Source organism: Sciurus carolinensis, chromosome 10 (genome assembly GCF_902686445.1).
Source record: "Sciurus carolinensis chromosome 10, mSciCar1.2, whole genome shotgun sequence".
Taxonomy (NCBI): domain Eukaryota; kingdom Metazoa; phylum Chordata; class Mammalia; order Rodentia; family Sciuridae; genus Sciurus; species Sciurus carolinensis.
The window spans coordinates 53113104-53135282 of NC_062222.1; the positions used below are offsets into that span (position 1 = coordinate 53113104).

A 22179-nucleotide genomic window follows, 5' to 3' on the forward strand; every position below is an offset into this window, starting at 1 on the left:
TATGTGAAGAGAACCTAGTCCAGAAACCATCAGACTCTAGACACTCAAAAATTGTTTTACTGTTATCAAAGGTTTTGTTCTCGGCTCTTGTGTCTTCACAAGAGAAAATTTCAAGCAAGACATGCAGTTTAGTAAAAGTATAGCAAAGTTGATTGTAAGAGAAGGAAGCCAGAGGGGAAAACACCCTCAGGGGAGAGAGAGTGTCCTCTCAGAGAGGAGAGAGATAACTCTTCCTTTTGCCCCAGCTTTTATTGGGGTTAAAGGACATTTATGGAGAATCCTACCCAAGCACCTCTTCTAGCTCTTGATTGACAGTTGGATTATATCAGATTTCCAAATCTCTATTGAATATGTCTGTCTTCTGAATGTATAAGTAAAACCCACAGGAATGAAAATTTAAAATTACAATGAGATTAAATATTTTGTGAAAGACCTAAAGGCAACTTTTGGTCATCTTGGCCCACACCAGACAATTTTATCTGGAACTTCATTTTATAGACCTTGAGGCCATTGTGCTCTCCAGCCTCCAACCTCTTATCAAAGAGAATAATATGCTATTTGTTGTGGGGCCATTATCTTATGACAGAGCAGGGCCAGGATGACTTGTATAAATTGCTTCTCTAAATTATATTGAGGGCTTGGGATGTGGCTCAGTAGTAGAATGCTTTCCTAGCATGTACAAGGCCCTGGGTTCAATCCCCAGCACCACACACACACACAAATGGTGGGTAGGGGAGTGTTATCACATTACCACATAGGCTCAGTCTGTAGAATTAGCCCCTCTTGTTCCATGTTCCTACCACTCATGTCTGTGACCTATTAATAAGATTTCAGGGACTCTTTAATACAGAATGTCTTTAACCTAGAATCTACAAACACTATGAAATTATCTTGTAGAATTTTTGAACCCATATTCATTTCTCTGAAATAAAAATCCATATCTGTTTTCAGACTGGTAAAGCAACCCATGAGCTTCCCCAAAGTAAAAGTCAGTGCTTTGATATACTAGAAATATGCAGCTGCTTTTCAGATTTCTACATGAGTAACCTAAAGAAACATAATCTTTAATATTATTATTTAGTTTTTAGGCTCTTGTGTTTCAAAGAAAACAAGAATTCTGTACCAAAGCTATTTTCATTTTATCAAAAAATTAAAGTTGTTCCTACATTTCATAGGTATTCAGAAAAGTAAGTCTTAAGTTTTCCACAGGGTTTCATTCAGCTTGCTTTAAAATATGCATATTAACAAAGTGTAAAATGTCTTGAAAAGAATATTGGACTTCAGTCAGTGAGATTGGGTTTTATTGAGAGGGGGTAGCATAGGGTAATAATAAAGAGCATGGTATCTAGAGTGAAACTATCTAGATTTAAGCCCCAATCTTGAAGCCTAAAATGTTTATTTTGGATAAAATTTTGACCAAAAGTCAAATTATGGCCTCAGAACAGGTAATAATTTCTCTGGTTTTCTTAAGGGTTTTGTCAAAAAAATCACCAAAGCCATGATAGTGAAGAGGGATGTTTAAATATTAAATTTTAGAAAGATGAATTTTAAAAGTCAGGTTTCACCAGTCTCAGTGGGAGAAGAAAAATTGTGTCCATCTACCTATTTTAGCTTGACTTGTCTAATTTTATAATTTTTACAACTCAGAAATTTTTGTCTTAAGGTCAGTATTTCACCTGCTGAAAATTACAGATGAAATTTTCAACATTTTCTTATTTCGCAGTGGATTAACTGTTGATTGGGTCCTGTGTTTTGATCATATTTGCTTTTTACTCACTTTATCTTTATGCTCTGTATCTTAATATATAATTTGGAGGTTACATCTTTATCTTTACAAAATTAATCTTTTTTATTTGAGAAACAGAATATAAGCTAAAGGGTAGTTTCAGATGAGAAGTGGGACTTTTTTTTTTTTTTTTAATGGTTATTTCCTAAACGTTTTCAGAAGATTGATTATTTGGTTCTTCCTCGTTGGTAAATGTGAGGAAGAAGCAAATAAAAGTTAGAAATAGGGAAAGAAAAGATAAAAGATGGAGCTGTTATTTAAAGCATAACCAATACAAGTATCTACAACTGTGTTGTAGCTATCAACCATGTGACAATTGAGCACTTAAAATTGAACCAGTCTGAATTAACTTAAGAATAAAAAACAAAAGGTAAAATATTTCAATATTTTTATATCTATTAATGGAGAAATATTTTCCGTATGTTAAATAAATATTAAAGTTTTTTGTTTTTTTTTTTAATATGCCTACGAAAATGTTTTAAATTACATGTGTGGCTCACGATGTTTCTGTAGCCTCACACTGTTTCAATGACCTAATGAACTTTCTACTCTGGCATAGTCTAAAACCTAAAACTAGTCAAGACCGAATTAAACATCCAGAAAATATTACTTAAACAAGACTTATTTTCTTAAATTCATCAGAATTTTATTGTGTTCCTTAAGAACTTATCCAATTATAAAGATTAAATAACTCTAAGAGAAAATATGTTTCTTGGGTCACTTGCCATTTACCTGTTTTGTATACAAAACTTTCTGGTACTCAGGTATTTTCTGCTACAGATAATTTGATAGAAATGAAAATTTAATAGAAATACTTGTACCTTTATACTTTTATATGAGCAATATAAAGCAATAGCACCTTCTTTCCAATATTTCCTGTAGAAAAAAACAAAATGATGCAGTTGATAGTCCTATACCTCTATATCTTGGATGGACAGTAATAATATCATAAAGTCATTACATGAAATGAACCTAACCTAAACCTAATTCCAAATCACAACTCATTGAAAAGTATATCAGAGTAGAGCCACAAGGATAATTTGTAGTAAGGAAAAAAAAATAGGATGAATATATTTCTACATACCTTATACAAAGCAAAAATCTACTAAAAGTTTATTTAGTAAAATTTTGATTACCATTTTACTGTTTCCTCAAATTGATGCTTACTAATTTGCTAATGATATTTTAACTTTATTAACAGATAATATAATAGTATTGGGGTCGTGCTGAGTTTTTTTCCTTCTTGTTTCATGGGTGTTTAGTTTTGTTTGGGTAGTATTTCTTATATTTTTAAATAATGAAGTGCTCTTGCAAGTAGCTTAAACAATTGATCTCTCAATTCCTTCTAACCATGTTGGGTGATTCTGAATTCTGAAGCAGTGCTATCTTTTCTTTTTTTTTTTTTTTTTTTTGCTTTATTAACTATTGGTTTGCTCTGTTGCCTGTTCACATACTCTTACAGATGCAACTAATTCATGAAATTTCCAACTTAAAGAATTTAGTTAAGCATGCAGAGGTGTATAATCAAGATCTTGAGGTGAGCATTCATGTTGATATTTCTATTGATAAATAACTAGAACTATAAAATATATATCATATAAATTGAACATGATTACAGAAAATAGAGGAATTATATTTAGAGGAATTATATTTTTAAATATTAATAACTTAATTTTCTGTCACTTTAAATTGTATATGTTCTTTTTTAATACTTTGAAATTCAAATCAAGTTGTTAACTAGTTTCACTCTTCTTTGATTCTTTTAGAATGAACTAAATTCAAAAGTAGAGCTGCTTAAAGAAAAAGAAGACCAGATTAAGAATCTACAGAAATACATAGACACTCAGAAGTCAGAAAATATAAAAATGGATTTGTCATACTCATCGGTAAAAATCAGGTTTATTTTGTGAGATTATATAGGCATTTCTAGTATATCATCTCTATCATCATCTCCACAGTAAATGTTCATACTGGATTATGTACTGGGCATGGTTATAATCAACTTAATCTGTCTATAACTGAGAAATGGACTATTTGTATTTTACAGATAAAGAAGCATCCATACAAAGTCCAGCATGTCATTCTTTCAATGAATGCAAAGTAGGGATAATCTTCCATGAAAAATCAGTGATTCAAAAATTTTGAATTTTTTTTAGTTGTTTTACAAAAATCATGAAGTATATAGTCAAGATCATAAAATAAGCACTTATGTTAGAATTGATAAGTAACTATAAAATGTGTATTGTAAATAGGTGAGCATGTTGGGCATGGTGGTACAGGCCTGTAATTCCAGTGGCTCAGGAGGCTCATGCTGGAGAATCAAGAGTTCAAAGCCAGCCTCAGCAACAGCGAGGCGCTAAGCTACTCAGCAAGACCCTATGTCTAAGTAAAATACAAAAAAGAGCTGGGGATGTGACTCAGTGGTTAAGTGCCCCGAGTACAGTCCCCAGTACCCTAAATAAATAAAAAATGGTTGAGCATGATTTCATAAATTTCATTTCTATTGCCTATCCATGTATTCCCATAATTTAAGTAATTATTTAATAGTTTTAGTTTGTTAGACCTTTTATTAAACAGTAGCAGATTTCTTAAATTTACTTCAATGCATTGCTTTTATAATGTGGAAAATATAACCAGAATCTTTTTTAAATATTTTCATTATGAAAAACATGATTTCATTTGTTCGATTATTAGCATATTTTCACCCTTTTTTGACCAATTAAGAATGACATCTATGTACATGGTCTCTAAAATATTTTTCATATCTATCAAAATTAGATCTCACTGAATTCTTTTTAATGTCCGTCTAGGAAAACACTGAAGATCTAAAACAAATGAAACAGACTTTGTTTGATGCTGAAACCGTAGCTCTTGATGCCAAAAAAGAATCGGCCTTTCTTAGAAGTGAAAATCTGGAGCTGAAAGAGAAAATGGTAAATAATTTCAAGAAAATGTAGAAATATAGAAAAACAGTTCTAATAGTACATTTTTGTGAATTTTCAATGTTTTTTCCCAATAGAAAGAACTTGCAAGCACTTGCAAGCAAATGGAAAATGACATTCAGTTGTATCAAAGCCAGTTGGAAGCAAAAAAGAAGATGCAAGTTGACCTGGACAAAGAATTACAATCTGCTTTTAATGAAATAACAAAACTTACCTCCCTTATAGATGGCAAAGTTCCAAAAGGTGTTTTATAATTTCTGACTTCTTTTTGCAAATCTGACTTCGTCTAGAAATGTACTTAAGTGCTTTGAGAACTATATTCCAATGATTAAAAATCTAGACCGACTTTTTTTTAGTAACCTAGTTTTAATATTATTTGATGTTAATTAAGTACTTATAAAGTTTGCATTTTCAATGGGAAATTTTCCATTTTCAAATCATAAGGGTATAAAAATCACTTTTCAAATATACTCAACCTGACCTTGAAAAAGGTTGGTTGAAGAACTTTGAAAATTAGATTACCTATTTGACAACATTGGCCCTCTAATTTACCAAAAACTTCCTAGATTTGCTCTGCAATTTAGAATTGGAAAGAAGGATTACTGATCTACAGAAAGAACTGAATAAAGAAACTAAAGAGAATGAAGCTCTTCAGAAAGAAGTGAATTTGCTGTCAGAATTGAAATCTTTACCCCCTGAAGTGGAAATGCTGAGGAAAGAGGTAAGCAGATTTTTAAGTAATTAATCCTTGTTTTGAAATAAGAACCTTTATAAATAATGCCTGAACTATTTTGATATAGTTTATTTTTAAGTAACAGGCAAGAAACACTCAACATGTTAGCAATGGAACTAAATATAATCCATCTTCTAATTTATTCTTACACTACTAGATAGAAAAAGAATTTACTTTCAAAATATATTTAACAGCATACTTGGTAACATAAGCCATGTCACAGCCATTTCTATAATCATTGAATGACACATTTAGATAATTCCATGTTCTATCCTTAGTCTTTAGCTTTGATGGGGTGGGGGTTGTTTCATATTTTTGGTATTAGTCATCATTATGTTGAATAAAAGAAAGCAACACCTTTCCTGTATTTATATGTGAATACACAACCAGTATAACTCCACATCATTTACAGCCACAATAGTGGGAAGTTATACTCCATGTATGTATAATATGTCAATATATACTCTACTGTCATTTTAATTTGTGTACCTACTAAAAAAAGAAAGCAACAAGGTAAAGAGGCAGCACTAATAAAGCTTTAGGAATCAATATAAATCTTTCAGACTAGGGAATGGTTCTTAAGTCCAGGGTCTACCAACTTTTCCCTTTCTGCCTTTCTTAAAAAATAATAATAATTTGAGTACCTACTTTATGGCAAACGTCATAGTAAAGAATCTCAAAAACATTTTCTTCAGTTATTCTGTAAGCTCTTAAAAAGTAGTCATTACCATTTCTCAGCCTTTTGGTGAAGAAGAAGTGTAAAAGTGGATACTGTTTTTCATCCAGAAAAATAGTCCTCAAACTAATTTTGAGTGATGGAAATCTGCCATGAACGTAGCCACCATACTATGTTTATCCTCCTTCTTTTTTTTCTCCTTTAGTCTCCTTGCACCTTCTCATATCCTTCTTAGCTTATTTTTCACAATGAATACACTGTCCATGAACTGGATGTGGATTATTTAATTGCTTCAGTGCTTTTTAGATAATAATTTTAATAATAAAGCATCATTGAAATTATTAATAGATTGAGTTTTTAGAAATCTGAACTTCATTCAAGCCTTTTTATAAAGGCATAAAATGCCTGCCACATGATAGTGTTAGAAACTAGAATGACAGCTAAAGAAATAAAGACATGTCCTAATTATTTCTACTGACTGTCCTCCATGCAATCCTTACTAGAACCCAAAGAGATTAGAAAACAAAATATTGAAGATGAAGTTAAACAAGCCAAGTTAGAAAAATAACAATAGCAGTATTTCCTTTCCTTTGCTTAATTTAAATGATCCCCTTCCACAGAGGAAAACTTGTTTTCCTAAAACTTGATTCAGCAGATCATATGCTGCTAACAGATTATATGTCCCTAAATCATATTTCTTCTCCTTAGATCCATGAAAAATCTAAAGAACTCTATATAATAACATCAGAAAAAGATAAATTGTTTTCTGAAGTAGCTCATAAGGAGAATAGAATTCAAGGTTTACTGGAAGAAATTGGAAAAACTAAAGATGACCTAGCAACTACCCAGTTGAATTATGAAAGCACTAATCAAGAATTTCAGGATTTAAAAACCCTCCATATGGAATGTGAACAAAAATATAAAATGGTCCTTGAGGAGAATGAGAGAATGAATCTCAAAATGGGAAATCTTTCTAAAGAAGCAGAAAATTTTGGTTTAAGTTTGGATGCCTTGAAGACTGAGGTTGGTATAAAATGCTATCCAAAGACCTCATCTTCAGTCTTCTTGAGTTGGATTTCTATCTGCTACAGAAACTCTGCTTTTACTATGTCACATTTACTTTTTTTATTTTAAAGCTTTCTCACAAAACTCAAGAACTTCAGCAAAAAACAACTGAGGGTCAAGAAAGGTTAAATGAAATGGAACAACTGAAGGAACAATTAGAAAGTAGAGATTCCAGACTGCAAGCTGTAGAAAAGGAGACAACACTGATTACTGAGAAACTTCAGAAAACCTTAGAAGAAATGAAAATCTTAACCCAAGAAAAGGATGACCTAAAACACCTCCAAGAGAGCCTGCAAATTGAGAGAGACCAACTCAAAAGTGACATTCAAGACACTGTAAACATGGTAAGACTTTGAATGATTAAACTTTATAAATATTGGAGCCTCTTCAAACATGTTACCAGACCCATCATTTTATTATCTATGATCAAGTTGTAACTATAAAATTATTGCCTCACATTCTAATGGAAATTGTTTTCTGTTTCTCTAACAAGAACATAGACACTCAAGAACAATTACGAAATGCTCTCAAGTCTTTGAAACAACACCAAGAAACAATTAATACACTAAAAATGAAAATGTCTGAGGAAATGTGTAGGAATTCACATGTAGAAGAAAACCTAGGAGAAACAAAAGATGAATTTCAGCAAAAGGTAAAGGTCATCAATTTCAAATTTTCCATATGCTTTTATATAAGCATTCTCTTTGACCTCCAGCACCTAATAGGTAATAGTAATTTCAGTTTTGTTATTCACAATGGTAATAACTCAAAATTTTACAAGACCCTACTTTGTCTTTGATGTAACTTCAAATAAAACTGCTTGCAATTTGAAAAGCAAATGCAAAAAAAGTATCAGTTCAAACTTTGAAGAGTTGATATCTTCTGAGACTTGATGTATTTTAAATGTCTTTAAAAGACCTTTTGAATGCTGAGAAGGTAAGGAAGGTTGACTATTATAGCTGAAATAGTTTATCTCAGAATTTTGTATACTAAACTTGCTTAGAGTTCACATTTTGATCTAGTACAGAAAGGATTGCCTTTAATTTTATACGAGGTTTTGATTTACCTTAGATTTCTACTTTTCCACAATATCCTTAAGATATATATTATCAACCGAAATGTTTAATATTTTATTATTATATTTCATACCATTTAATCCAGACTATTAACTACTGCAATTTTAAATGTTCTTCAATTGGAGACAAGTGCAGTAATCTTTCATACATCCATACTTGAAATAGTATACAGTGTATATATGTACTTTTTTAAACTTGAGGTGAAATATGTTTTTAATTTGTGGTACAGTATACATAACATAAAATTTCCCACCTTAATTTTTAAGTCTGTAGTTTGGTAGTATTTGAAAGGTTTAATGAATTGGAACATTATCAAACCACTGATCTTCAGAACTCTTTTCATCTTGCAAAACTGAAACTCTGTAGGGGCTGGGTATGTAGCTCAGTGATGAAACTCTTGCCTAGCTTGCAGGAGGCCCTGGGATTGATGCCCTGCACCATAATGGGGAGCAGTGTACTTAAGCTCTACACTCATTAACAACTCTCCATTTCCCCTTCTTCCTAAGCACTGACAGTCACCATTCTTCCCACTGTCTCTATGAATTTAACTGCTCTGGGAACCTTATGTGCCTGTAGTCATAAAGTATTTTATCTTTTTTGTGATTGACTTATTTCAGTTATCATAATGTCTTCAAACTTCATCCATGTTGTAGTGTGAGAGTTCAAATTTCCTTCCTTTTTATGGCTGAATAATATTTCATTGTGTGTTTACACTTCATTTTACTTATCACTTCATCTGTCATTACATTTGGACTGCTTCTACCTTTCTGCTATTATGTATGGATGTATAAATATCTCTTTGAGACTCTGCTTTCAGTTCTTTTGTGTGTATATCCAGAACTAGAATCCTGGATCATGTGGTAATTCTGTTTTTAATTTCTTGAAGAAACATCTTATCATAATGTTTTTCGTAGTAGTTCTACCATTTAATCTTGCCACCATTGATGCAAAGGATTGCCTATTTCTGGGTAGGGAGAGTAGCTTGGTGGTAGAATACTTATCTAGCATGCATAAGGCCCTGTGTCTGATATCTAGCACTATAAAAGGGAAAAATTATTTCTGATTCCTCTACATCCTCACCAACACATTACTTTTTGTTTGTTTTTTGTTGTTGTTTATTTTAAGTAGCCATTCTAATGGGTATGCAATATCCTTATACCCATTAGTATTAGTGATTTTGAACTTTCTTATGAAGATTGGTCTTTTTTATCTTTGGAGAAATATCTAAGTCTGTTGCTTACACGAGGTTTTTCTATTTTTGTTGTTGAATTGTACTTCTTTTTATGTTCTAGATATTAACTCTTCATTAACTATATGGTTTGTAAATATTTTCTCATTCTAAAAGCTGTCCTTTTACAGTCTGAGTATGTCTTTTTTTTTTTTTCTTTTTTTTGCAATACTGGAGAGCGAACATGGGCTCTTGCACATCCTAGACAGTCCCTCTACCACTGAACTACGTCCCCAACTTGATTATGTCTTAATACACAGAAATTTCTAATTTTGTTTTGTTCGGTTCTTTTCCCCTTTCATTTTTTATGTATATTTTATGTTTATTTTATTTTTAGCTGACTTACAATAATTATATATTGTATTTAGGGGGTACAGTGTGACATTTCAGTATGTTTACAATGTTTAATGATCAGATCAGGGTAATTGCCTTATCTATCGCTTGAAATATATATCCTTTCTTTGTGTGGGGACATTCAAAATCCTCTCAACTAGCCATTTGAAATATTCAATTAGTTGTCATCCATAGTTATATTAGAACTTTAGTTGTTATTCCTCCTCCTCACTACCCCTGTACTCATTAGCCATCATATCTTCATCCCACCATAACCACCATAGTGGTTATTATATTCTCTAAGGAGATTTTTATGTACTCATATTTATCTGTTTTCACTTTTGTTTCCTGTGCTTTGTGGTATCATGTTCATGTTGGAATTGGCAATATAATAAATGAGTGGGTCTGAGGATTCCCAGGTGTCTCCCTGTTTCCTGGGGGAACCAGAAGACTAATGAATGATAGGTCTATCCTAAATCCTCTAAAAGGGCCCATTTTCAGTCCTGTTTGTGTCTCTTTCTGGCAATTCAGTTTTTTTTAGTTGATTTCAATAGAAATTTTAAAATTTGCAATTAGTAGATTTAGTCTTATATAAATGACAAATTTTTTTTTAATTTTTTTGAATGTGAAGTTTTGGTTTTTTTTATGTTCATTTATTTTTATGTGGTGCTGAAAATTGAACCCAGAGCCTCACATGTGTGAGACAAGTGCTCTACCACTGAACCACAACCCCAGCCCGACAAATTTTTTTTTTAATAATTAGGTCTATTAGACTACTTGAAACCATAGTATCTGAACTACTTTCTAGACTGAGTTCAGATTTGAAATGTACCTTGAGTATCATTACAAAAGACTATTTCAAAGTGCTTTCTATTCTTCTACAGATCATATCTATATAAATTAAACATAATAGCTTTGTTTTAAAAAATCTTCTCTGGAAGAAAATACATCAGAATTTTAATGGCTGTTTTGTGAAGTTAATGACATTGGGTGATTTTTTTTTGCTTATTTTTTTCTAATGTAATTTGAGATTATTATAAAAACTCGTGAAGTGTGGTCAGTAGGAAGTTGAAAGATACCCTAATTTCATACAAACAATTGTAGTGTCGGTCTTTGTTTTCCTTTATCAAATAGTTCATATATTAGGTTACATTTGGTTATGACTTATTTATGGACTAATAAATTATTATATCATGCTTTTCTAAAGCAGAATGTAAAACATACATTGAGAAAAGATGTATTATGCATTTACAAAAAGAGATAAGCCTCTATCAAAATTTTTTTCTCTACTTATAATAAAACTTCTGATTTTTATAAGTAAAACGGTTCTGAAAAATGAAGCTTTACTAGCAGTTGGGACTAGAGATGACTCTAATGGGGAAAAATAAGGGGATTAAGTTCAAGGTTGCTTGTTCCTTCTTTAGAAGGAAAAAAATTACCTCTAGTGTGAAAGTTACACAATATTTATAGAACATATATAGAAAGGAAAAGCATTTGTCTTTTAATTATGTAAATGAACATACATAAAGTCATGTTAAAATATTGTACATGAAAATAATTATAGCATTTATAATTGTCCAGATAGTTCTCATTAGTGAACCGGTCAAAATGCACAAGGTCTGGAGCCAGACCCCTTGGGTCCAAAGCCTAGCTATTCCTCTCTCTCAGTCACCTTGAGTAGGTAATTCAGCTTCCTCATCAGCGAATGGGGATAATAATAATAATACCTACGTCAAGTTTGTAGTGAAGGTTAAATGTATTAAAGTATGAGAACAATACCTGGTACATGGTAATATATCATAGTTGGCTATTTGTTTAATATTAAAGTGATTGTTACTACTTAGGAAATTATTCTTCAATGTATTTCTCTTTTAGGTAGGAGACATAGATAAGAAACAGAATTTGGAAGCTAAAACAATCCAGGAGTTAACTGCAGATGTTAAGAATAATGAGGTGACTGAGCAACAGAAAAAAATCTATTCTTTAATACAGGAGAAAAATGAACTCCAACAAATGTTGGAAAATATTACAGCAGAAAAGGAACAACTAAAGACTGACCTAAAGGAAAATATTGAAATGGTAAGATTTAGCACTGTAAACTTGGCAATACATTTTTGTCTGTTTTAGATTTTTATCAACTTTATTGAGGGATATTTTATAAGCAATACATGTGTATCATGGAAGTGTACAGTTTGGTGATTTTTGACAAATGTTTCTCCCTGTGTACTCTCTAAATGGAGTTGCTGGGATATAAGGAAGTGTAATTTTAACTTGACGAGACTTTGCAAGACTGATTCCCAAATTAGTTTTACCATTTTACATCAATGAATTGAGAATATTCTGGTGGCTCTACATCCTTCCTCACCAACACTTCATATTTACGGGTGCTTTTAATTTTAGCCATCCTAATGAATGTATGCCTTATTGTTTTGATTTGCCTTTCTCTAATGACTAAGGATGCTAAACAGTTTTTCATATAATTTCTGGCTATTATATGTCTTCTGTAATTTATCTCATCTCTTAATGCAGTGTTACAGGTTTTTAGCCCTTTTACCTATTTTGTTAAATTTGTTCCTAAGTGTTTCTCTTAATTTCACTGTTGTAATTTTTTTCTTTTATTTTTAATTGTTGGTGTTTGTCAATGTCTTCACACCTGGTTTAGTTCTTGTATCTATGTTTAGAGGCAATATAATTTGTACCATTTGAAATCGATAATTGGAGAAATTCACTATGAATCACAGTAGAACCTCGCCTTCGTGTTTTCTAGTTTTTCATGTTTCTTGGAAAAGTTTGTTTTGTCAAAATTGCTGAATGTAAATAAGCATACAAACAAAAATTATATTCTAACTCTGGCATGTTTTTGTGATCTTGATACATGAGAATGTTACTATATAAACTTAACGACAAATTAGCCCTCATAGTGCCACAAAGGATAGCTGCCATTTTGAGTTTGCTGGTGATAATGCTCAAAACCAAAGCTAATGCAGCATATGAAAAACTGTAACTTTAGTCTCATTTTCAGTCAATGAACATTTAGAAGCAGTCTTCTCTGGTTTAAGCACATAAAATGAGCTAAGTTTTCATGATAGAGTGGTAAATCCAATTCTAATTCTCATGATGGAAATATAAACTGAGCAATAATAATTGAGCATAAAAAGCAGATTCTTTTCATATAATTAAAGATTCACTTTCTTTTAAAGTCATTCTTATCTATATCATTTGCCCTGGTTTCTTCATTTGTAGGCTGAGGTAAATGATGATTTTTACCTGATTTCATAAATGTGAGCTAATATTATTTGTTTTAATCCCAACTTCTTTTTTCATTCTAGACCATTGAAAACCAGGAAGAATTAAGAATTCTTGGAGATGAACTTAAAAGGCAACAAGAGATAGCTACAAAAGAAAAGAACCATGCCATAAAGAAAGATGAAGAGCTTTCTAAAACCTGTGAGAGACTGGCAGAAGTTGAAGAAAATCTAAAGGAAAAGGTAAATTTTTTAAGTTATCTTCCTGGCCTTTTTTCTTCAGTAAGCATTTTTGGTAATAAGTTTTTCATTTCCATAGCCTAAATACAAGAATAGCACATTATCTCTGCAAAAAAGTACAGATTTCCATGGTAATATTTTGAACAGTTTCAATTCACAGAGAGCTTAACTAACATTCCTTATAAGGATTACATTACTTCAAAGTCTTAAGGTGAGAAGGGGCCTTGATTTCTAACCTAATCATCTGATATAGTCATCAAATACTTGTTGAGCACTACATAGGCAGGCATTGTTCTGGACACTTAAGAGATACCAGTCAGTAAAACAAAGATCCTTCCCTTTGAAGGAGGTAAGATGTTAATGCATGCATAAAGCCCAAGAGTCCAGTATATATATATTCTAAAATATACCCACAGAGATCTGTTTAAGCTAAGGACAGTGCTACTTGCATTATAGAATACATTGTGGTTTCTTTTGTTCTATGTTAATTATGTTAAACATAATCTATGTTTTCTTTTAAGCCTAATCCCTTTCTGTATCTTACCTGATTGAATTTGCTAAAACCTTATGTCTGTTTTACTCCTTCTAAGGAAGTAAAATCAGTAGCCTTGGAGGTTAATATTTTTGGATTTGTTTGGGCCACCCCTTAAGCATCTTTTTAAAAATGAAAACAAATTTTAAAAGTTTTTTAAGATAAATGAGAATTATAGTTATTTGGTACCTATATTGGAATGCTTAGTCTCTATGGTTTTTTTTCCCCCCCATTTTTACCTTACCATCTTGATCAGTCTGTATCAGTTTCCTAGGGTTGGCATATCAAATGAACATAAACTTGGTGGCTTACAACAACAGAAATTTATTCTTTCACTATTTTTGATCCTGAAAGTCCAGAATTGAAGTGTCAGCAGTACTATATTCTCTCTGAAGGCTTAGGGAAGAATCCTTCCTCATCTCTTCCTAGCTTTTGGTGTCTCCCAGCTACCCTTGGCATTCCTCAGCCTGTAACTTCACCACTGCAGTCTCTACTTCCATCTTTTTTTTTGGATCTCCTGTCTGTCCTTTCCTGTCTCTATCCCCACTTCCCTCTATTCCCCTCTCTGTTTTTCCCCACTAGTACTGAGAATTGCACCCAGGACCTTGCACATTCTGGGCAAGTTCTCTACCACTGTGTAACATTCCAGGGACCTTTTTTGAGACAGAGTCTCATGGCCTCAAATTTGAGATCCTTTTGCTTCAGCCTCCAAGTAGTTAGGATATCAGGCATGTGCTACCACACCAGCCTCCTGTCTTTTCTTACAAATATATTCTCTTTGGTTTGATGGCCTACCGTCATCCAGTAGGATTGCTTCCCAATCCTTACCAGTTCACATCTGAAAAGGCCAAGTAAATGCATATTCTGAGGTTCTGGGAAGAACTGAATTTTAGGTGGGACACTATTTAACCCCTATGCCTACATTAGTTTACTTTTAATGCTGCTTATCTATTTATATTGAAGTAGTAGGCAGGGCTATGTTAATGGTTTTACATAAAAAGTTTTAAGCAAGATGAAAATTATAAAAATTGTACATCTTCAGAGCCAGCAACTCCAAGAAAAACAGCAGCAACTTCTTAGTGTACAAGGAGAGATGAGTGAGATGCAAAAAAAGATAATTGAAATGGAGAATTTAAAGAATGAATTAAAGAACCAAGAACTAACATTGGAACGCATGGAAATAGAGAAACTTGAGTTGACTCAGAAACTTCATGAAAATTATGAGGAAATGAAATCTATAACCAAAGATAGAAATACTCTAAAGGAATTATGGGAGTCAATTGAAATAGAAAGAGACCAACTTAAAGAACATATAAGAGAAATTGAAGCTACAGTAAGTCATGGCCTTTTTCTTCATCTATTAAATGTTTCTTTTAAACCTGAACCAGTGGACTGGGGAGATAGCTCAGTTGGTAGAGTGCTTGCCTTGCATGGCCCTGGGTTCGATCCCCAGCACCGCAAAAAAAAACTGAGCGAATTGAAAAGTGGGGCAGCAATGTTGGGATAATGTTGTTATAATATTCTTTAAATTTCTCTTACTAATTAAGGGCTTACAAACAAAAGAAGAATTAAGCATTGCTCACATGCATCTAAAAGAACACCAACAAACTATTGATGACTTAAGAAGAAGTATTTCTGAGAAGGAAGCTCAAGTTATAAATATTCCAGAAAACTTAGAAAAGTCCAATATTAATGTACAACAAAAGGTATGTGTTTTCTTCCCTCTAGCCTTTGTCACTTCTTCCTTTCTTTCTCCTTCAAAGGAAGGTAACAGTGAGTAGTGACCAAGTTATGATTCATTCATTTACTGAGTAAGTATTTGTTGACTATGTATTATGGCAGACATAGCCCTGGATTCTAGAAATACATTAGGAACAAGGTGTATTTGTCATAGAAAAAGGAGCTGATAAATAAGCAATTAAATGAATAATAGAACATCAGATAGTGGTAAATGAGAGAGAGAAAATGAAGATGGGGATACCTGAACCAACCTATGTTAAAAACCTACTCTGTGCCAAGCTTTGAGACTGTGGGTATATAAATAAGACATTGTTCTTTCTCCCCAGTATAGGCATATTTTTAAAAATCCCTCAAATTCAGTATAGCTCATGCAGAAGTACAAAATACAAAATTACAAGGTGTCTCTAATGATCAGGAGAAATGTCACACATAGAAAAATTGAGAAGTGGCACTGGTACCCATCTGAATGAGTAACAATGCTGCTTCTCAGTTTATTGGGATATTGAAATTTATTTATTGAGGTAGTCTTTTCAATTATGATTTTTCTCTTATAGCATTGAAGAACTAGTATAGAAATAAGAGTACAACTCACCAAATTAATTCTTTGTTGGTGAAACATAAGAATTGATTCATTTTGGATCTATGCTGCAAAGAAAGTTATGACAAAATGTGACTAATAAATAAGTATTGATTAGCTTCAGTGGGAATCAAGGAAAAATTAATAAACAGGCGTTTGTGATTCAAGTTAGGTCCTGAAGATTCAAGGTCACTTTCATTGTTGTGGAAAAGTGTCCTGATCTTTTTTGCTTTAAAAATCTATGATAAGGGCTAGGGATGTAATCAGTGGTAACAGACTTGCCCAGCATGTGCAAAGCTCTGGGTTTAGTCCCCAGCACTGCCATAAAAGAAATTATAGTAATCTCCAGATAGTAACCTTAGTACTTTATGAATATCACAAGATCCCAGTGTGTCATGTGGAACAAGAACTTCTCAACATGAAAGAAGTCAGCGACATTCAGGAAACAGTAAATGAACTGGAGCTGTTTGAAGAACAGTTCAAAACCACAGATTCAGCATCACCAGAAAGCACAGAAATGGAAAGGCTCAGACTGACTGACAAACTTAAAGAAAGTCAGGAGGAAGTAAAATCTCTAACTAAGGAAAGAAATGACCTTAAATGACAAAAGAAGCACTTCAACTTGAGTGTGACCAACTGAAAAAAGATATTACAGAAACTTTGGCTAAAGTAAGTTTCATCTTTTTCTCTCATTCAATTGGTATTTTGTCAGAATGGAGTCTTTAGAAAAGGGGCATTTGTGTTATAGTAAAATATTACTACCAGTTTTCTTTAAATATCTCTTAATCATGAAGTAAGTGGAAACAGTAATTAAAAATTATTTATGAATACTTGGAAACTATTGAAACTGAGATAAAATGTTCCAAAGAAGATATGTTTTATTAAATAGTAAAAAATGACTTAGAAGAAGCAGTGCTGAATTCCAGGAAAGGCCAAATTGAATTATTTACTTTCCTTCTTTAAACCTATTTCTCCAGCATCCACTACTATCTTGTTACTTCAGTCAGAAACCTGGAAATCATCCCTACTAGTATCTCTTCCTCCCATGTACTACAAATCCAGCCTCCAACCCTTACTGATTTTACTGCGTACATGCATGTTCATGTATTAAAGTCCTCCTCCTCTTCTCTCCAGATTACCAACTCCCTAATCCAAAGTCACCATTATTTCTTTCTCTAGTTTTCTGCAGCAGCCTCCTAACTGGTCTCCCTGTGCTCATTCTCACACTTCTCCAATCCATTCCCCATTTTGAACCCAAGTGATCTCTCCTTCATAATTCCTTTAATATCTTATTGCTACTCTTAAAATAAAGATTAGAATCCTCTACATGACCTGGAAGTCCTGGACCCCAGACTTTGCTGGTCTCTAGCCTCACTGCAGGTCACTCTTGCTCCTCACGCTCCGGCTACACTCCTTTGCACTTCCTCCTCCCATGGCTTTCAGATGCTCTGATCTCACCACCTGCAATACATCCTCACACACTCACATGGACCCTTTAGTTACTCCCTTAGTATAACTAATGCTCTCATTCTCAGCTCTCAACTGAAGTTTTCTGTCTTCTAAGAAGCTCTTCCTGATCATTTACAATAGGTGGATTTGACACTAAGGTCCTGGGAGAGCCCAGCACCTCTGTTTAGTAAGATTTGGTATAGTAACTATCTTTCCCCTTAAAGAGTAAGTCTAAAACAGGACAGAAATCATGTAAGTCTCACTGTTTTGTCATCACCCTCTCAGAGGATGCTGACAACACAGACATATATAAGAGGCATGAAAACTGGGAGAGTGGAAAGATTGCTTTGTAAATGAACCATTGAATCTTGCCTGCATTCTTTTAGACAGTATCCTGATTTCTTTGCTCTTGAAATGAAATATCTCTGGATATCAAATGTTTGACTTTATGATTCTTTTAAGAGTCAAGAGTCTCACAACAAACAAAAACAATCCTTCAATATGGAAGAAAAAGACAGGGAGACTACTAAAATAATGAGTGAGATGGAGCAATTGAAGGAGCTCTTCAAAGCTAAAGATTTAGCATTGCAAAGAGTAGAAATGGAAAAACTCAAGTTGTCTGAGAGACTTGAAGAAAGTCATGATAAAATAATGTCCTTAGCAAAGGACAGAGATGACCTACAGAAGCTGCAAGAAGTTCTTCAGTCAGAGCACAACCAGCTCACAGAACACGTCAGAGAAATCCTAGCTAAAGTAGGTTTCATCTCTCCATCACTTATTCTTAAAAATATCTTGTTAGCATATATTTTCATAAGAACTAAACTTGGTGAAAGAGTTAGTGATATGGTAATGATCATATTTCCATAAATTCTTGGCATTTTCTTTAATAATAAAGCACCAGGAAACAGAAGAGGAACTTAAAATTGCTCATTGTTGCCTGAAGGAACAAAAGGAAACTACTGACATGCTGAGAGTAAGTCTCTCGGAGAGGGAAGCTGAAATATTAAGCATTCAGAAGGAATTAGAAGCAACCAGTGATGAATTACAAAAAAAGGTAAAATAAGGGTGAGGAACAGTGGGAGAAAACATGAAGGAGGCAGTTAACTGGAAGATTACTGTTTACATACTAAATTATTTCAGAAAACAGCCTAGTTTTTGTTTTTCCTTAAAAATGCATGTGTGTGTGTATGTGTGTGTGGCTATTAACATATTTTATTATTATTTTTAAGATTCAAGAGCTTTATGAGAAACAGGAACAACTCGTTAATATAAAAGAAAGTAGCGAAACTCAGGAAAAAATGAATGAACAAGAACAATTCAAGGAGCTTCTCAAAGTCAAAGAGTCAATGCTACAAAGTATAGAAAGTGACAGGCTCAAGTTAAATAGGAGACTTGAAGAAAGTCAAGAAGAAATAAAAATTATAATTCAGGAAAGAGATGAACTGAAAAGAGTACAGGAAGTCCTTCAAATGGAGAGAGACCAAATGAAAGAAGACATTAAAGAAAATGTAGCTAAAGTAAGTTTCCCTCTTCTAATGCTTTCTGGAAACAAAATTAGCATTAAGGTGATAGTGTTCATTGTTGTATTAATTTTCCTCTTATCGTAAAGGAAATATAAGAGAAACAAAAAATTGCTTACAGTCATAAACTGAGTACAAAGAAATTGGTAGTCCAAGAACTATTTCAGAAAAGACAGATCAAGCAGCACATATTCAGAGGAACTTAGGAAATTCAAATGCTGAATTATAGGAAAAAAGTAGATCTTGTTTTGTTAAGTTAGAAAATGAGATCTAGTTATTATGTTCCTGATATCCCTCATGAAAGAAAGTAGTAGATAGATTAGACTAAAATGTAAAAGTATTTGCTTAATTTGGGAATGGGTGTTTTTCTAAAACAACTCTGCCTATATTTCAACTTATTATTTTTTCAGCTTCAAGAACTTAAGGAAAAAGAAAATGAATATCTCCAGATGAAAGCTGTTGCTGAGACTCAGAAAAAAATGTATGAAATGGAACATTCAAAAGAGCAATATGAGGCTCAGAAGTCAGTTCTGGAAAATTTAGAAATGGAGAATGTAAAGTTGACTCAGAGACTCCACGAAAACCTTGAAGAAATTAAATCTGTAACAAAAGAAAGAGATGCCCTTAGAAGTATGAAGGAGACTCTCAAAGTAGAGAGAGACCAGCTCGAGAAAACCCTAAAAGAAACCACGTCTAGAGTAAGTTATCATCCTTCACTCGAGTAACTGTAACCTTGTATCCTAAAAGGACAATGACCCATAGAGTTGATGTAGTGTAAATTGGTCCCAAAGAGTCCACTTGTAGCTATTTGTCCTGCACATAATTTCAGAATTTTGCAAAGATGTTTGTTGAAGGTTATTCACTTCAGCAAGTTGCAATAATAAAGCATACAAAAAATATAATGGAGGGGTAAGGTTGTGGCTCAGTGGTAAAGCACTTACCTAGCATGTATGAGGCACTGTATGCAGTTCTTAGCACCGCATATAAATAAATGAATAAAATAAAGGTCCATCAACAACTAAAAAAAGTTTTAAATATATAATAGAAATTGTAACTGCCCATTTAGTAGAGGACTAGTTAAATACAGTGTATTCAAATCATAGAATAATGCACCATAGATAAAGAATAAGATAGAACTACAGTGATATATTGGTGAGTGTCCTGCTAGGAAAAACAGTAAGTTGTATAGTATATACAGAACATGTGTTAACATTCAAAAGTATCTTAGAGGGTGAAGACTGGGAAGCCTTACAAAGGGTAAGGAAGACTTTTACTTCTTACCCTCTATCTTTTTATACCATTTCAATTGTGTTACTCTCAATATTTTTTCTTTCTCTAACAATAAAGGACTTGGAAAAACAAGAGGAACTAAGAATTGTTCACATTGATCTGAAAGAGCACCAAGAAACTATTAATAAACTCCAAAGAACTGTTTCTGAAAAAACTGATGAAATATCAAATATGCAAATGGACTTAGAAAATGCAAATGCTGCCATAAAAGCACAGGTATTTTCTTTTAAGCTATTGTCTGAGTAACTGGGAGTTCAAATCAGGTCATTTGTATAATGAAACAGGATATGAATTAGCCTAAAATTGAAGACAAGTAAAGATTTGCCTATTCAATTTTGAAGCTATTATTTGGTTTTTTATTTATATCTTCAATATCCTAACTTATTGCATGATTATCTCAAGATCCAAGAACTTCAGGAGAAAGAACATCAACTTCTTAATGTAAAAAATGACCTCAAGGAAACTATGGATGAAACAGAGCTACTGAAGAAGCAACTAGAAGCTCAGAATTCAGCTCTGGAGAATATAGAAATGGAGAAGTTAAAGTTGACTCAGAAACTTAATGAAAGCCTTGAAAAACTAAAATTTTTTACTGAGGAAAATGATGGCCTAAGAATTGTGGAGGAAACTCTCAAAATGGAACAGGAGCAGCTGAGGGAAAGCCTTAGAGAAACAGAAGCAAAAGTAAGTTACACTCATTCTTCTTGCTAGCAAATAAATGTGTTATCTCCGTGGAGCAATGAACACTGCTTTGAAATAAGTGGTATTGTAGGCAAGAATGACATAATCTTTTAAGCAGATAATTTAGTATTATTTTTCTTAAAGACTTTAAGTTCTGTAACCAGCATATCTTCATGGATTTTATCCTACATGTATGCTGACTCAATTACTTAAATATGTATGCACAAACATACACACACCACAAGGTTGTTTATTATAGTAGTTTGTAATAAAAATTGGGAAACAATCTAAATGTCCCTCACAAGGAAAGTGGGTAAATATGAGCAATATATCAAAATCATATTCAGCCCCCAAAAAATTGAAAACAGATTTTAATATCTTGTATTTAAGTACAAGATAACCCTGAAGTGGGTTATCCAGCTGTTAAGTAGTATGTATAGTAGTATGTTATCTGAAAGTAAGAGTAGAGTGTTAGGGAGATAAGATCAGGAAGAGAAAGCCTTTAACTTTGTAACAACAAAGATATAAATTGAGACGTAAATGCATTATTATTTTTACCAAGAAAATATATCACTTCATGTAGAAAATATTAGTTAACATTAAGATATGACCCTGTTCTTAAAAGGATCTGAAAAAGCAAGAAGAACTAAGAATTGCTTACATGGATCTGAAAGAGCACCAAGAAACTATTGCTAAACTCAGAGGGATTGTTTCTGAGAAGACAGATGAAATGGCAAACTTGAAAATAGATGTAGAAAATTCAAATGCCAGATTACAAGAGAAGGTATTTTACATAGGTTTTTGACTGAATATCTGATTTGTTGTGCTTGAAATCTTGGGAATATAAGATGGATTGGCCACATTGGGAAACAGCTCATCAATATTTACTAAATGCTGAACATATATCTGCCATAAGGTCCAGCATTTCCACTCTCTGGTTATGTACCTAATAGAAAAGACTAAATAACATCTCTAAAAAGAATGTCCGTAGCAGCTATATCCAAAATGGTAGAAACTACCTATCATCAGAAGAATGCATTGTCATAAGAAGGTTCAAAAATAGGTA

At 32.9% G+C, this 22179-nt stretch overlaps 1 protein-coding gene across 1 annotated transcript in view; it reads left to right on the forward strand.

Annotated features, from left to right (window-relative positions):
* Positions 1 to 22179, forward strand: part of Cenpe (centromere protein E) — a 68382-nt gene that overhangs the window by 22956 nt on the left and 23247 nt on the right. Inside the window, 21 exon segments of the mRNA XM_047566612.1 lie at positions 3249 to 3323; positions 3553 to 3672; positions 4597 to 4719; positions 4806 to 4971; positions 5295 to 5449; positions 6846 to 7160; positions 7274 to 7546; positions 7696 to 7854; positions 11715 to 11918; positions 13169 to 13327; positions 14899 to 15189; positions 15404 to 15562; positions 16556 to 16772; positions 16775 to 16842; positions 18085 to 18375; positions 18518 to 18676; positions 18852 to 19139; positions 19553 to 19840; positions 20490 to 20648; positions 20835 to 21116; positions 21739 to 21897. Coding sequence (XP_047422568.1) covers positions 3249 to 3323; positions 3553 to 3672; positions 4597 to 4719; positions 4806 to 4971; positions 5295 to 5449; positions 6846 to 7160; positions 7274 to 7546; positions 7696 to 7854; positions 11715 to 11918; positions 13169 to 13327; positions 14899 to 15189; positions 15404 to 15562; positions 16556 to 16772; positions 16775 to 16842; positions 18085 to 18375; positions 18518 to 18676; positions 18852 to 19139; positions 19553 to 19840; positions 20490 to 20648; positions 20835 to 21116; positions 21739 to 21897 — 4110 coding nt within the window.